The 15,532-nt window shown below is 44.6% G+C and overlaps 1 protein-coding gene across 1 annotated transcript; it reads left to right on the top strand.

The window, feature by feature from the left end:
• Window positions 1-12,683: 12,683 nt before the first annotated feature.
• Window positions 12,684-12,779, top strand: SLN (sarcolipin). Its single transcript, XM_009990614.1, has one exon. It carries the CDS (start codon window positions 12,684-12,686, stop codon window positions 12,777-12,779), a length of 96 nt encoding a protein of 31 aa, XP_009988916.1.
• Window positions 12,780-15,532: the final 2,753 nt, after the last annotated feature.

The following is a 15,532-nucleotide window of genomic DNA, read 5'->3' on the forward strand; positions in this document are numbered from 1 at the left end:
GACATCACAGCCATGCCTCTGGGTGAGAAACAAGCAAACTCCTTGGCTCACAGTATCCCTCACATCCTACTCTCCTTCTATACACAAACATACACACTTCTCCAGTGCTCCTTGGCTGATATTTCCCCAGCACCTCCCCTTCTCTCAAGGTGGTCATATCCAAGGCACATGCTGGCAAATCTCAGAAGATGATTGGCATAGAACCAATCAATTCTTATTACAAGGAGGACTGAACACAGAAAACGACATGAGCTAGCAAGGTTCGCGTGCCCCCACTGCCCAGGTAATCATCAACAACATCAACCCCTGCCGGTGTGTCAGAGTGGAGAAACTGAACTTTGGCTCAAGATAATGAAGCAACATCCCTCTAATGTTTCCTGGGCTAATGAGTTTCTTGTCTGACCTGGCATGGATTAACACTTCTCTCCAAGAGTGTAGCGAGTCCCACAGGAGCTCTGCAGAGGATCAGAGCATGGTTCTCTGGCTGTTTCTGCTGGATTAACAGATACTTTTGTTAGCCAGGGTTGACAAAGGTCAATGTCATGTCATTCAGCCTTAGCTGTCTATTAGGTGTCAGACGGTTGCTAGGTCCTATGGGTAAAGTACTGATTTTGTTATTATTATCAAGCCAAGCCAAAGAGTGTTCTGACCTGCATCCCTCACCCTCTCTGGCAGGGAAGAGTTACGATGGAGTAGGAATTCATGCTTGCTGCTAGTTTATCCAGACCACCTATCTGGAAAACATCTTCTGTGATCCACAAAGGTCTGGAAGATGGCAGGTAACACCACTTCCAGTCAAGAAGAACTGGAAGAGACTTCAGAGGGGCAGATGCCAAAAGTGCCTTCAGCCAGTATTTTCAACACAGCACATTCAAGCAGAGCATCTTGTCACCACCTGTGCAAGCATTTGCACGGTGCAAAATGGCCAGCACCCAGCAGTGCACCCAAGGGCGAAGGGAGGGTGGAGTGCCTAGCTCCAGCTGCCCTAAACACCTACAGCATGCTGATGGGTCTGCTGTTCACTGCTGCGGGATTATGATCATGGCCTGGTCCAAAGAAAGTCATACTGACAGCTGGTGGGATAGTGCCTAGGTTTGATATTAGTGGTTGCCTAATCAAGGCCTGAGAGGATAAAGGAAGTAATTTCTTGTTTTGGAGAAGGGAATGAATGATAATGTATTAATAGAGGGCATGACCCTCCCACGGAAAGGTATGATAGCTGAGCAGGGAGTGGAGGTCCTTGTTTTTTGCTCTTAGCCATATCACACTCAAGTATGTAGGCGTAAACGTGGGCGTCTGTGTGCTGCTCACTTGCTGCTCCCCGTCTGCAGTTGCATACCCTCAGGTAAGGAAGCCTCCATCTGCTCATGCTGAGATGTGTTAATTGATTTTGTAGAAAGCAAAAAGTGGATTTAACTGCTCATCAGTGACGCACAAAGTGTGATTACTAAGACAAGAAGAGGGCAAGGAATATTTACCACAAACAAAAGAGGAAGCTTAACCTTAGTGTTGTAGCTCTCTAACGTTAAAAGGCTTTGCTCCCAATACGTTACTGGTCAGTAGTCCTGTTAAAAGTTATTGTTCACGCTTCAGGTTGTCTTGCAAAGAGCCCAGACAAACATATATCTAGCAAAACAAATTGGGAGAGCAACCTCCAAATGGCTAATTATAACGGATGTGGATTTTGACCAAGCAAGAGGAAAGAAGTGCTGGGGGAGCCCAGACTGAGAGTGCTGGTTTGAGCTGTTCCACAATTTGGCTGTTCAAACTTTTTTCGGGGTCAGATCCTGACAGTCTCTAAAGCTTAGCTGCATTTGGTAGCCTGGAGCAGGCATCTGGGTCCTGGAGAGGGAGGGGGTTGCTGGATTGTTGACAGTATCTACGTCTGACTTCTTCTCATTTATTCCATAATAGTACAGTGCACTGAGAAAGAATAACAATTTCTTTTCATTAGTTAGATACAAAACTCCGGTCTGCATTGTCCCGAGCCAAGGTTCATTTCAGATTTCATTCCACTCACTCAGGGTCAATGGCTGATGTGATTAGAAAGTCGTTAGAGACCTCTTGACTCTCTTTGGCTGTGTATAAACACCTCAAGGATGACGGGTGAATCAATGCTGAGTGGGGATCTGCTCCTGCCTTCCCTCCCCATCATGTCACTCCAGCCCTTATTAGCTCTGTTTGTCCTAACGAACACAAAGCAGTGCCACCATGTTCTTAGGGCTCAGCCCTGCCCCGGTTAAAACCCATAGCAAGATTCCTCTTGAATTCAATGAGAGAAGGATGAGATCCTTCATGGGCTGAGTCGCACCATGCAAACCTGGTTAAGGAGAAAAGTTGATTAGGATATGACTACTTCAATTAAGATTGTGTTTGCTATTGCAGTTCATATTTTTCTCAGGAATCAATGACTTACTTGGGTCGCTACGGTTACTTGGTACTGTTATGCAAACCCAGCTCAGCCTATCTTTGGAATGCTGGATGTGGAAAATTTGAAAAATAAACACCTCAAATGCTGCTTTAATCATGCCAGAGCTCCTCCAACTGCCTCAAACCCATAAAAACAATACTGCTTGTGCTGAGGAGTGTCTCTCACTTGGCTTTAGTTTATGGAATAAAATGTTTTAATATGAGGATCATGACTTTTCTCGCTGGAGACAAGCTAATTAATACTGGCCTTGTATTTGGCTCAATAAATAAAACAGAAATGTGTGTGTCAGTATATCTCTGCAGAGGGTCTTTGCGGGTGTGGTGGACCACCAGAGATGTATTTTAGGTACTGTTTAGTGTCAGTTTACCCCCATTTCCATTTGTAGAGCACACCTAAATATTGCAAAAGCACTAGGTCTTCCAGCCTTGTTGGCTTCACCCTGGCCCAGACATTGCCTGAGTAACTGAGGGTTCTTGTCTACAGCATCCAGAAACTCAAACTACTGTAAAAACCAGTATCTAATTGATGGTTGCTAACCTACACTCATACCAGGGCTTATGATATGAAGTATTTATAGACTTAAGCTTCCTTTTTTTGTTTAAATTCAACAATATTCCAGGTTCTGATACAGATAACCAGCTCAGTGTGCTTTCCTCTCCACCAGTCTGGGGCTGGATATAGAGCTCATCTCCACACATCCTGTTTGCAGACCCCCATGCCTTCTTTAGTGGTTCCTGGATGGAAATATACTGCTTCCTATCCACCTCTGAGCTTCATAATTCCAGAAACAGGGCAGGTGCTTTTTATCTGTGTTTTTTTTTCTTTTTTCTTTTTTTCCCCACATCCAGGCTGTGGCTTCAACTTGCTGGTTCTGTTCACATGCTGGTCTGAATGTCCCTAGGCAAGGACACTGATACCGTTCCATGTTCCCAGGGATGGGCTCTCCATCTTCTCAGGGTGGACGCTGGACTACATAAACTGCCCACTGCTGGTAGTTACTTCCTGATGATCTTCTGGCTGAGGGGGTGATGTCCCACCATGATGTCTTGTGGTTTGTTTTTTTTTCAATTGAATCAAACTGCACCATTTTACGCCAATGAGTTTGCTGTTGGCATTTGTAAAGTGGTGAGAATGGGAGATAACGAAAGCTCTACTAACAGGTAGACCACCACCCAGAATTTGTTGTTTATTTGGCTTCCCAAAGGTATTTGAGGGCCCAGTTTGGCCAAGGTTTAACTGGAATGTCAGAATTTTTCCTTTCTCGGACTGAGGTGAGGCTGTCAAAGGATTCATTTCCCAGGTGCACACAGAGGGAGTGTGTGTGTGTGTGTCCCACCCCTTTCAGATGGTGTATGCACAGATGGCTCCACTGCAGCACTCTTTTCGGTAGTCCCTGTCCTTCAGGCCAGACCCCATCACCCCCCTGGTCCATACCCACCTCTGGGTTTTATAGACAACGGGAATGGTTAAGACTTCTCTGTGGCTGCCACAACTTTGTCATGAGGATTTGGGCAGGATATTATCTGTCTGAGGAGAAACAATACTTCATGGCATCTGTGTTTGTTGTTCTGTGGTTACCATGAAGCATCTTCTCCCACAGAGGAGGGACCGCACACCACACTGGGCTAAGGGCATCCCCACAGGCGAGTAGCCGTGCGGCTCGCATGTTGCGGCAGAGCTGGGTTGTGAGCTTTCAGAAACAGGCTCATTGGCCCGTGGCCCTGTAAAACCACACCGGCGCTGTAGGCTGAAAGTACCAGGGTGTGTTGGCACAACAGCTGGTGGCTACCTAGTAACTAGAGGCAAACCTTCCTCGCAGGGAGTATTTACAGGCTGCCTTATAAATGGCTCCGGAGATTTAAGAACTCGCACAACAGCTGTATGAGTTAGAGACGAGAACTTCTCACATAGCAGTAGTGCTGATACGCTTGTTCACAGAGATAAAAATTGTATTTCTGCATCGTGCCAGCACATAGTTTATTAAAGACTCACTTTTCATGAAAGAGAAGTACGCCAGGCCGTGGGCACACAAACATCTCACTCCCCAGTAGAGTAAGGGGAGAACCTGCCCGACATGAGCGGCAGCACAAGGCTGAAATCCTGCTCGGAAATAACTTTACAGTAAACTCGCCCCTTTTTTGCAGAGATAAGCACCCTGTCTTCGCTTATACAACCCGTTACCCGGCCACAACCAACAGTCTGTAAGTTCACAGACTCTCTTCTTGCTTTGTGTCTGTGCCAGCTTTGTGTGGCAGGGTTCTGGTAGTGGGGCAGGGGCTTACAGGGATGGCTCCTGTTAGAAGCTGCTAGAAGCTTCCCTGTCTCTAAGTCACACCCACCTCTGGCCAAGTGGAAGCCACCTCTGACCAGAGGCAAGTCAACTAGCACCTGTGTGAATAAACATATTTAAAAAGGGGTTAAGAAACCTGCACGATGCTGGACCTGCAGTGGATAGAGGGAGAAGGCACAGGTGGCTGTCTGCCGCCCCTCACCTGGTGGGGCAGGGGTGGAGGCTTGGCTCAGAGCTCCGAAGCTCCCTTGGCTTAGAGCTCCGAAGCTCTCCTCTCCATAGTTGCATAGGGTCCATAGTTGCATAGGGTCCATAGTTGCAGGGATTTATAATGCACCTGCCTGTTCCGTCTGCCCAAACTGCAGCTCCATGCAGCAGCACATTTTAAGCTCTAACAGTGTGGAAGAGTGTGTCCACAGCAATCTGCATCTCTGTGACCTTGACCCTGATGGCTGAAATTAGCTTTACAGGTGGTTAAGCTCAAAAGCCTCTCCATAGCTTCTGCCAATACTAGCCAGACAAGGGACCGTGGTGAGAGCATATCCCAGCACAGAGCCGTGCATCCCCTACTAGTGCTTAGTTATCTTCCAAGAGAAACTCATTAGCTACAAGGTCTGATGTTTAGCATTACCAGGAGAAGTTGCCTTTTAATGCCTTTCCTTCAAGTCCAGAGAAAGATGAAGCCTGTGTCCCCAAATTTGGCTCCATTCAGAACAAATAGGAGCACATACAAGCTGAGATGTAAAATACATCCATTTTGGGCAACTTTTTACAGCATTTCTGCATTATTTCACCTCTGACATTTAATCTCCTAAATGCTATTCACTGTCTTGATTGTCGCTGGGGTGACTGGGTCACTGCTGTTGCAGGTGAATTGATGTTTTCTTCGCTCTTGACCTAATATTTAAAGTAGTTTGGGGACAGCCAGCTATGAAGGACCAAAACTGCGGTCTCCCTCACTTTATCCTTCTTGTCTTGCCTCACATTTGTAGTGCCTTAGAAATAATTCCAAGTTGTCTTCTTTCCCCATTGTGTTCAGAGCTGCATGTGATCTTTTATTGGTTTAACGTGGATTTGTATTTTGTCTCATAGCACTGCAGCTTTTGTCCAGTTGAAAATGTTGTACAGAAATAAGAGGAGTGTTTTCTGACTTGGCTTGTTGTGAAAAGACGTCTAAAATTAATAAAACTAAAAATGAAAACAATAAAATAAGTCTTATAAAAATATGATAAGAACAAGTCTAAAAATAAATGAACTCTGATGAAGAACAAGGGTCTACGACCTGGCAACAATTATAAATACTTATGTGACTTGTGGTTCATACTTTGGTTATTGTGTTCTTCTGTGAAACATGCTTCCTTGTTATGCTGGACTTTTCTGATCATGTTCATCTCGCATAACTGTGGAGATAAAAAAGCTACATACCTTCCAGAGAACTGTAAATGTCTATTTTATGTCAAATACTCTTTCTCACTACTAACTGTAGTGTGATACCGATATTGGAAGCCATTAATCCCACCCATCAGACATTAAAAAATAGTGATGATTCCCTGCCTGCCACCCATTCTCTATTGTGCTCCTTTTGTTGATCAGCCTTGCTAACAAGTCAATGTGAAGCAAATCTAAACAGGAATGAAAGATTGTAAGAGAGAGCGCTGTGATCATTAAAATTTGGAAGTTTTATTTACCAATATGTTCAGTGATTTCTAGAAGGGGCAAGATATTCTACTTCTGCTCTCCACACCCAGAATATAAGTCCTTAAGATCATCCCCATGCTGACATCTCATCCTGAGACACTATCCATAGTTGCTTACATTTTTTGTCACTGAAGCTCCCTAAGACCTGAAAGACCAGTAGTGGCAGGCAGGCAGCTCTCTACCTCATGCCTCTGTTGCTGTGCAATCCTTTTCCTGTCTGCCCTGAGGGAGAACAGACCTGAATCCAGATCTTCATCTCCCATATGTGCCTGTCCCAGTGGTCCTGCTGGGGAAATGGAGGTATAGTTTGCTGCGGTTTGAAGAAATGATGCCTGTGGTATCTGAGGATTTGTTCAAAGCATCTAGTTTGCTGTAGACAGTAAGATGCATGCAAATGCAGTTAGCAACTACGTTTGTGACTGAGTGCTCTGAATATCCAATGATTTCTCCTTTGCTTCTGCTGATCTGATGTTCCTGTCCGTTTTGAGACCTTCAGTTTTGTTTTACACTTTAGTAAGCCCCAAAGGACATACTGATGCTAATGTGAATGTCATATAAACTCTGTCAGACTCTCCTGATGTACCGGATAGACAGTTTTACATAGGAATAATACATGACATCTCTGAGCAGGGGCAACATGCACTGTTGGGTTTGGAGAATGAAGAGTCCTATTCCTTGCATTGAGGAAGGAACTCAACAGTGCCAAATCATTTAACTTTCAAAATAAAAGGCCAAAAGGCTTAACTCAGAGAGAAGGCTAAAACTACCTGTGTCTATGTAGACTGTGATGTCTCCGCAGCCCCAGGAAAGATAGCTGGCTCTCAAATGATGACAGCATTTAAGACTTGCTCTGACCTGTAGTATCCTCTTCCAGTTAACTCAAGCAACTGCCTACTCACCCCGTGGCTGGTGTGCATCCTGTTCTTGGGAACTCAGGTGGGTTCATCTACTGAAAATATAGACCTCTGCCATCTGGCCATGGCCAGACTTCCTAGCCCTCCAAAACTCCCTTTGTAGGTAGTCAGTACAATCTGTGGAGTACAGGGAGACTGACCCTACAGCAGAATCTACAATAGGCAGATGACCTGCGTGTATTAAGTGCCTGGTTTTCCTTCACTAACTCTTTTAAGGGAGCCTATGCTGACTGGTTCTGCAGGAGGCTCTATACTGTAGTCACGCAGCCATCACGCTGAGAGCCATGGGCCTCACACCTTCCTGGCACGTAGGATCCTGCTGCGGCTGTTGTGAATTTTGCCAGGAGCCTGAAAATGAGATGCGGCAATGTTCAGGCTCCTTCATACATCTTCTACCCAGTAGCTTTTCGTGGAGTGGTGGTGTTTGTAAATCATCAGATTTAAGACTGCTGAGCAATTTTAAGTGATGGTTGTCTTCATTTCCCATAGTGAGACGTGATAGTTACGTGTGAAATACATACTATCATCACATGTACAGTATGTTGCCGCAAACTTGGGTTCGCACAGATAAGACATCAGTGCTTCAAATGGGTCTTCTAAGAAGATACTCATGATTACACTAGAGAGTAGGTGCCAATTTAAAAATGAACAAATTATTAGCAGATTTTAAAATATATATATTGCACTTAGTGAGAAAGGTAATGATGAGAGCAAAAATGAACACAATCTGCTCTAATTACATAAGAATGCCTTTGAAAGATTATGAGCTACTTGATTAATAGGCTGGGAAGAACTTGAGATAGACACTGCAACTTTAAATATAGACTAGAGCTTCAAGTTTGAGTATGCGAGGCATGAAGAGGGAGCTTTGGCATAGGCCATGTGAAAGCTGAGAACACCCAGATCTGTCAAAAAAAAAGAATAAAATATAAAAGTGCCAACAAGAAAAATATTCAGCACAGCATCTAAACCTCTGGGTTAACATTTAAAGTACAACAATTTAATTAATTCTCCTCTTTCTCTTCTTTCTACTTTCCTGATCAGTATTAAATCACTTGGTTAAATAAACCATCCTTTTAAAGATATGGCCTTTAAGGTCTTTGGGCTCTTCATTCCTAAACAGCTGGAGTATGGTTTGTTGGAGTGGGTCAGAAGTTTCAGCCTCTGGCAACTGCGGGCTCTAATCTGCAGCATATTGAAGTCAGATGTTCGGACACTGATTGGATTTACAGTTAACAGCCAGGCACATTCCACAGCTCAGGTGTGTTTATTGGTAGCCCTTGTTCAGTGCTAAGTCCTTTTTCTTTCCACAAGTATTTGTATGTTGTATGTACATATATTCTGTCAGATGATATCAAGAGTAAATGTAACATGGTTTACCTCTTTCAAAGTTACTGGGGACTAGCTCTGTCAACCAAAAAGTTGGTCTCAGTTCTAGCAAATGAGCTGCCTTCAAACTGCTGATAGGTTGAGGGAAGTAACTGTCTCTCCTGTATGGAATATTTGAATTGGCTGTTTCATTTTTGTAATGCCAAAAGTATGTAGGATGTTGTGTAGAGAAGCTGAAGTATGAACAGGTTGCCTGGTCTAGAACTATTCACAGCATGAGCTATCACAGCTGCAGGAACAGACCCTTGTATTGGAGGGTCACTCTGACAGTATGAGCATGAGGGAGCCATAAACCCAACCCTGTTTGTAGCTCCAGTCTAGCAGTCCCAATAGGTTGACTCCCAGAAATTTGAGGATAGCCAGGCAAAGATCATGTTACATTTGCTCTGTTTCTATATTCTTTCCCTGGATTCCCCTACCAGCCAGTATGCTGGGTTAGGTGAATCTTTGTTCTGGTCTACTAATGAATTCTTGTGATCCTATATGCTCTTCCATGATCTCCTGTAAGATCCTCAGCACAAAATTGAGGGAAACATCTGTGCCTAGAGAGAGAAAGGAAGGGTACGCAGGAGTTAGGGCATTTATCATGTGTGCTGACTAATGACATTTATAGTGCTGTTTCCCTACTTTGAAGAAGGAAAGTTTTCTAGTTGTCATGGATGAAGTCCAAGATGAAGGTGAGCTGGGAGAGAGCAGAAAGGGGCTCTCTGTCAGTGTGGAAGCACAGATACAGGCCTGGAGACCAGAGCTGAGAGATTCCAGTTAAAGAAAGACATGTTTTGAGTTTTCTGTTGGCAGAGAGTAAAATAAACCCTAAGATCTCCAATGCACAGCCCAAGGGGAACGTTTGGGCACTGATGTGCAACATTTAATAATTAAGATCAATGGCACTTAAATGTTTCACCCTTTTTCTGGTTGATATTTCTGTGATTCAAGGTGAAGTGGATTAGCCATTGCATGAGAAATCCAGAGATTTCTGCTTCAGAACATACCAGGGAAGGGAATAACCTAGGGCAGTTTCATGGCACACATTCACCCTATTTCCCTCAGGTGGAGGGGAGCATTTCCAGTCTGGATTTCCCAAATCCCCTCTAAGTATCGGAGAGGCTTGCCCAAGTTTTCCTTGAGAGGATGGGCTTTGATGGCTCAGCCCAGAAGAGCATGCATTACAATAGGACCCTGCAAACTTACTTAGACATCTAACTCCTGAATGACGTGTGGGTTAAGCCTTTGCTCTTTCATCTGTATATTTTAGCAGAGGACTCTCATGGAGCATGTTGGCTTTTGTGAATATGCTGCCTGGGTGTCTAGGAGAGCAGTGGCAAGGCAGTCGAGCCAATAAAAGGGAAGATTTCTATGATTCTGGTTTCCCTCCTACGTTCAGTGATTGCATGGGGAGGCTATTTAGGGAGATCACCCAGCACAACCCAAGCAACCACTCCCCTCCACCCCCCTGGTTACCCACAGCTATTTGTTTTGTTGTGTTTTTCATCGAGTTGGTTTCCAGCCAGCCCGCCTCCCTCACCAGGGGCATCACACCATGACGTGAGTGCCGGCACTCGTGCAAAGGGTGAAACTTGGCAGCTGATGGAGGGGGACTGTCACAACAAGCTGGGATACTCTGAGCTGCACTATCTCCCAGCATGCCCAAATATGAATACAAAAGGTGTCAGAACCAGTAAATAATCTGCACACTATATATCATGTAGAGCATGGCAGTGAGAATAAGGCCAGCGTTGTGGATAGCCTTACACACTTAAACCTGATCAGGATCCTCGTGCTCGTCTGGCAGCACCGTGTTGCAGAAGTGACCCCTCTGACTTCGGTGGACATACTCATATCATTCATCTGAAGCAAAGGCTCTGAGCGAGGAGAACCCACAGCAGTGCAAGGCTGGTGGAGTCTGCTCCTGGTTCAGTCCTGTCCACTCCGCTGAGGCTCTCAGCTGTATTGATTTAAAGGAAACAAATATCCATTTCTTGTTGTTCAAGTATATAGCAAGTTCTAGTAGTGCCTTGCACAAAGATAAGATGATGTGAGGATTACAGCTATCCAGGCCACAGAGCAGTGTGCTTTCTGGGAAGGAATGCTGCAGGGTGTCAGAAATACTTCTCTGTATGCTCAAGCAGATGGAGCATTAACATCAACATTGAAAATCAATGAGGGAAGAGCATGCAGGTGAGTCAGTGGCTCTCTAAAACAATGGATTGTGCTTTTCAGACCTCTTAGTCCCAAACTTTTCTATCCAGCAAATGATCCTGGATTTCAGTAGTGTGTATTTAAATGCAAAGAAGATTTTGTGTAGACAGGGCTCCATGCATTGGAAATGATCTTGAGAGATCCTGAAATCTGCACACAGAATTCTGCAAGTGGCTCTTTCTTACCTTTTCTTTTCCCCCCATCAGGCATGAAGACATCAATGGGCCAAAAGAAATTCTCTGTAAAATCCCATTGAGCCCCAAGGGCTGCACACAGCTCTGCTCTTAGCACAGCACGACGTCAGAAGAACTAAAACAAGCAAATTGGCCCACAGAGCCCACTGCATAAACAGCCTTAACCAAATCCTGCAGCCCGGTTTAGCCCTTTTAAAATATTTTGGGGGTGATGTCAGCACCTGGGTTGCCAATGCACTTGTTGCTCTCCTCCCTCAGCCTACTTTAGTTCCCACACAGGGACGGGCCATCCAGACCGAGTGGGAGATAGGCAGAAGTTTGGAGGGAAATAATATCTGCAGTGACCCAAAGTCCACAGGCAGAACCACTGGGGTCCATTTACCTCCTCAAGGTAAAAATCTTGGCTTACTTATTAGGTCAGATTTTCTCTTGTCCAAGGACATGGGAGGCTGTCAAAACAACTTGGGAATGTAGGAATTTGTTAACTGCATGCACTGGGCTTTTAATGTTTAATCTGCAAACTAAAGCAGTTTCTATTTAAACTCTCTTTCTTCATGCTGATATGGTCCCACGGCTTCTCTTCTTTGCACCATGGATGTTACAGCCTAATCTGGCTTCTCTGCTGAGATATTGCTCATGTGGCTGAAATTCTTTGTCTAGACTTTATGCCTCATTTGTTTAAAGGTTTTTATTTTATTTACATGGCATACAGATGGATTAGTGCATGATATTCATGATAAAGTTTTCTAATTTCTCTGCATGAACTCCAAAACCATATAAAATTCAAAACTTGCTGTGGTAAAGCAAATAGAACAAAATAATCAACAGAAAAATTTTCGAGTAGAACTTGATTGACATTTCTGAAGTAAGAGATCTATAGCAACTTGAAAGTGCAGAGAAATCTGGAGGAGTTTGAGAAAATGCTACTTCATCCATAGGATTAACTCGCAAAATTTATTAAGTTCTTCAGAAAGGAAAGCATCTAGCCTTACTTTCTCCTTTTATTTTTAGTGGTAACATAAATAATTCAGATGTATTAGTCTTTCTTTATAAAAGAACAGTTCGAATCTCGTTTCTTTAAAAAAATGAGAATATGCAAAAAATATAGGAATTTAAAGAACTCTAAACAGTAGTTTATTTACAAGGTAGATCTGTTGAAAGTAATAGAGTGGATGTGGGCATTATTTATTTGAAAATGCTTGTACAAAGCAGTGCTAATTTCCAAGGACTGCTCACGCCTGCACAGTGTATTTTGGGGTGACACTGAGAACGCTCCTTGTCAAATGCTGGAAATCAAAGAAGGTGATAAGCTGCCAGATAAGCTTTTACTTTTTAGCGTCCCCAGTGCTTACTAACTTCTAGCCACTGAAACAACATTTATTTACACCTATATAAATAGCTCTGCTGAACCTGCCACCTTCATGCATCTGTTCTTCACTTATTTTTCTTTTTCCTTAAAAGAGCCTGTGACCTGAAGGTTGAGCTCAAGGACGCTCCCAGGCAAGTCACTGAAGTTTTCCCTGTGCTCTCCCTGCTGACCTCTGCTCTCTCCTGATTCCTCCTGAAAAATGGAGCGATCCACACAAGAACTTTTCCTCAACTTCATGATTGTCCTGATTACCGTATTGCTCATGTGGCTCCTTGTGAAATCTTATCAGGAGTAAAAGACAATCAGAAACTCTGGGGAGTGATTTAAATGCGTGTCTCTGCAGACATAAGTAACACCCACAGCGCATGGCTGTGATTAGCTTTCGGTCAATTGAGGATGTCGTCAATATTTTTTTACTCTCTCATATCTGTTGCCCGTGCTAATGTTCGTGATCGGTCTATGATGGTGTAATTATTTTATTCTAGAGTGATCCAGCTGTAAAATGTAAAATGCAAGATCCTTAGGAACTGATGGACGTGGCTGTCTCCTCCGGTAGTTACTGTGAGTGCTGTATCCCCTTGCCCACCATGCTGGCTTGGCTGGTGTCTGTGTTAGGTTCTCGAGGGTATGAAACTGCAGTATGCAATGTAACTGTCTGTATTAACCAGTGTAAGAGGCACAAACTCACTTAGCAGAAAGGAATGTGAAACCTCTGCTTTCACTTGCTCGTTTCACTTAAATAAAGAACATGTAAAACCATTTTTTGTAGCATTCCTTATCCCTCTCCCAGCCTGACTGCTGTTCACTCAGAGACCCGCCGATAGCCACAGTACAGCACGCCGTGAGAGTCTGGTGGTTTTCTTGTTCCTCCCACCTGCATCTTTATTTGTATTTAAAAAAAAAAAAAAGGTTGTAGAGTGGAAATCCTGCAGCTTAACAGATGTGTAGCCACATCAATGAGCTGTTCAGGTCACTTTTCTGCCCAGAGTGACTTACAGTGTTGTTGCCTGTGGACATGCACTTCAAAGAAAACCTCTATCCCACTGGAACTTTGTCAATAATTGCATTTTCTGAAGCTGGATGTCGGTTAGGGATTCCCAGGATCCTATTTTTGGCCAAGCTATGCTTGGAACAGTGCCTGGAGGGCTGAGCCAGGGTCAGTGGCAGGCATAGGCACCCACTGGCGCCGCAGCCCTGCTGCGAGCCTTAGCCTTGCCCGGGGCGGCAGTCCCTCAGGGTCCGCTGCGGTGTGCCAGGCACCACGGCACGGCTGTGCTCAGCCTTGGTAGGACAAGGTGCGAGTGTGTCTGGGTTGCTGTGATGGTGTCGTCGCCTGCTAAAAAATCTTGAGCCAGCTTGAAGAGCCCACAGTCCCTGGGTTTGTGAAAACAGTAATTCAACTCCTCCTGGGCATTCCCCATCTGTTATTTTAATGGCTTCAGAGAATCTGTATCTTCTACAAAACGCAGCTTTCTGTAGGAAGGTAGTTAGAGGTGTGCCACGCTGCTGATACAGGTCTTCTTCCCCTCCAGGAACCTTGCAAGAAGCAGGTGAGATCTCAAGGCTCTGCTGAGTTACCCAAGGCTGGTTTCTGGTGTGGTTAGGTGGAGCGGTGCTGGCCGTGACAGCTGGGACTTGAGCCTGGGCTTTAAGCAAAGACAGCAAATGTTGTGGTAGCACCACTCGTTAAGTGTGTGTGTTGCTTAAAGATTGCTGGGAAATGACCCATCATCCCATCATCTGTACTGTCCATCTGGGTGTACAGCCACCGCCCCTGCAGCCGATGCTACTCATCCTCCCAATCAAGAAACACTCACTCCAGTGCAATCATAAAAATCACTTCTTGTTTACTCCTGGCTGCAACTGATTTAACTTCTTCCAGCATTTCCAGAGATGGCAAATTTTCTGCAAGAAAACCAAGACATTGAAACGAACTTTTGCCAGCGGCGAACTCAGCCTTTCTCTGCAGCCCACCTTGCACCAGATGCTGCTATATTCCACTAATTTACGTGGTCAGTTTGTGTTCATAAGTTTGGCTGAGACACATAGCAGCAGCTGGAGAAGGACACGGAAAAATCTATTTTTAAATATGGTGAATACTTGATAATTCAGTATGAAAGATTCTCATCTTTCATCGGCTGTGACTCCCTACCCCAGCTGAACACAGTGTCTTCATCCAGCGTTATCAGACCTTCCTTGTGGCTTAAAAATAGATTTTCAGAATCTCCTGTGCATCACAGCTTTCGCAGGGGACTTCACCGCTGTACTCTTGTCCCACCTGGCAAGTCTGAGGCTTTTCTGTCAGTCCCAGAGAACATGGCCACTGCCCAGGGAGAGCAATGTCATTGGCAAATTGACATGTTTGGGCTCATCTCAGGCTACCGATGGAAAAAACAGAGGTGTGGGCTTCACTGGCTGAACCAGAGGTGGTTCAGCAACAGCTCAAGGTGATCCTGGCAGTTTTCAGATAGGAAGAGAAGACGTTCTGGAGAGTTGATCATCAGATCAGATAAGTGGTCCTGCTCCGGCAGGGGGATTGGACTAGATGATCCTTTGAGGTCCCTTCCAATCCCTAACATTCTGTGTGATTCTGTGTGATTCTCCGTGTGAGTTTGGGCCATCCACAACTTTTAGCCTTCTGTATTTTTGAGAGTAGACGTGCGTCTAACTTTGACAGTATGATTGAGGTAAAGCACCCCAAAAAAGTTGCTAGAAGTGAGAATACCTGCCTAAGTGGTTCTCTTTTCAGGCTTTTATAATTTTTAAGCAGATTTGAAATGAGAAATGATTTGCCCAAGTCATTTGCCTAAAACACAAGAGAAAGGCAATTTGACTCTTAGTGCCAGATGCCGTGAAGAGCCAGCACTGTGCAGGTGCGCAGGCATGTTAGTGTCAAAGAGCATCAGCCACATACACATGTACAGACAAAATTTCCCAGTTTGAGGGACATTAACGTAGATGTTTGGTGTGACTCCTGAGTCTCCACCTCTCTCCATTCTCTTCCTGCTTGCCAAAGGGGCCATGGAGAGGCAGCTCTCCAGCGATGTG

Source organism: Tauraco erythrolophus, chromosome 1 (genome assembly GCF_009769465.1).
Source record: "Tauraco erythrolophus isolate bTauEry1 chromosome 1, bTauEry1.pri, whole genome shotgun sequence".
Lineage (NCBI taxonomy): Eukaryota > Metazoa > Chordata > Aves > Musophagiformes > Musophagidae > Tauraco > Tauraco erythrolophus.

What these genes read in the sequence shown, in the direction of transcription:
- SLN (XM_009990614.1), top strand. Translation starts at nt 12,684, where the DNA reads ATGGAGCGATCCACACAAGAACTTTTCCTCAACTTCATGATTGTCCTG.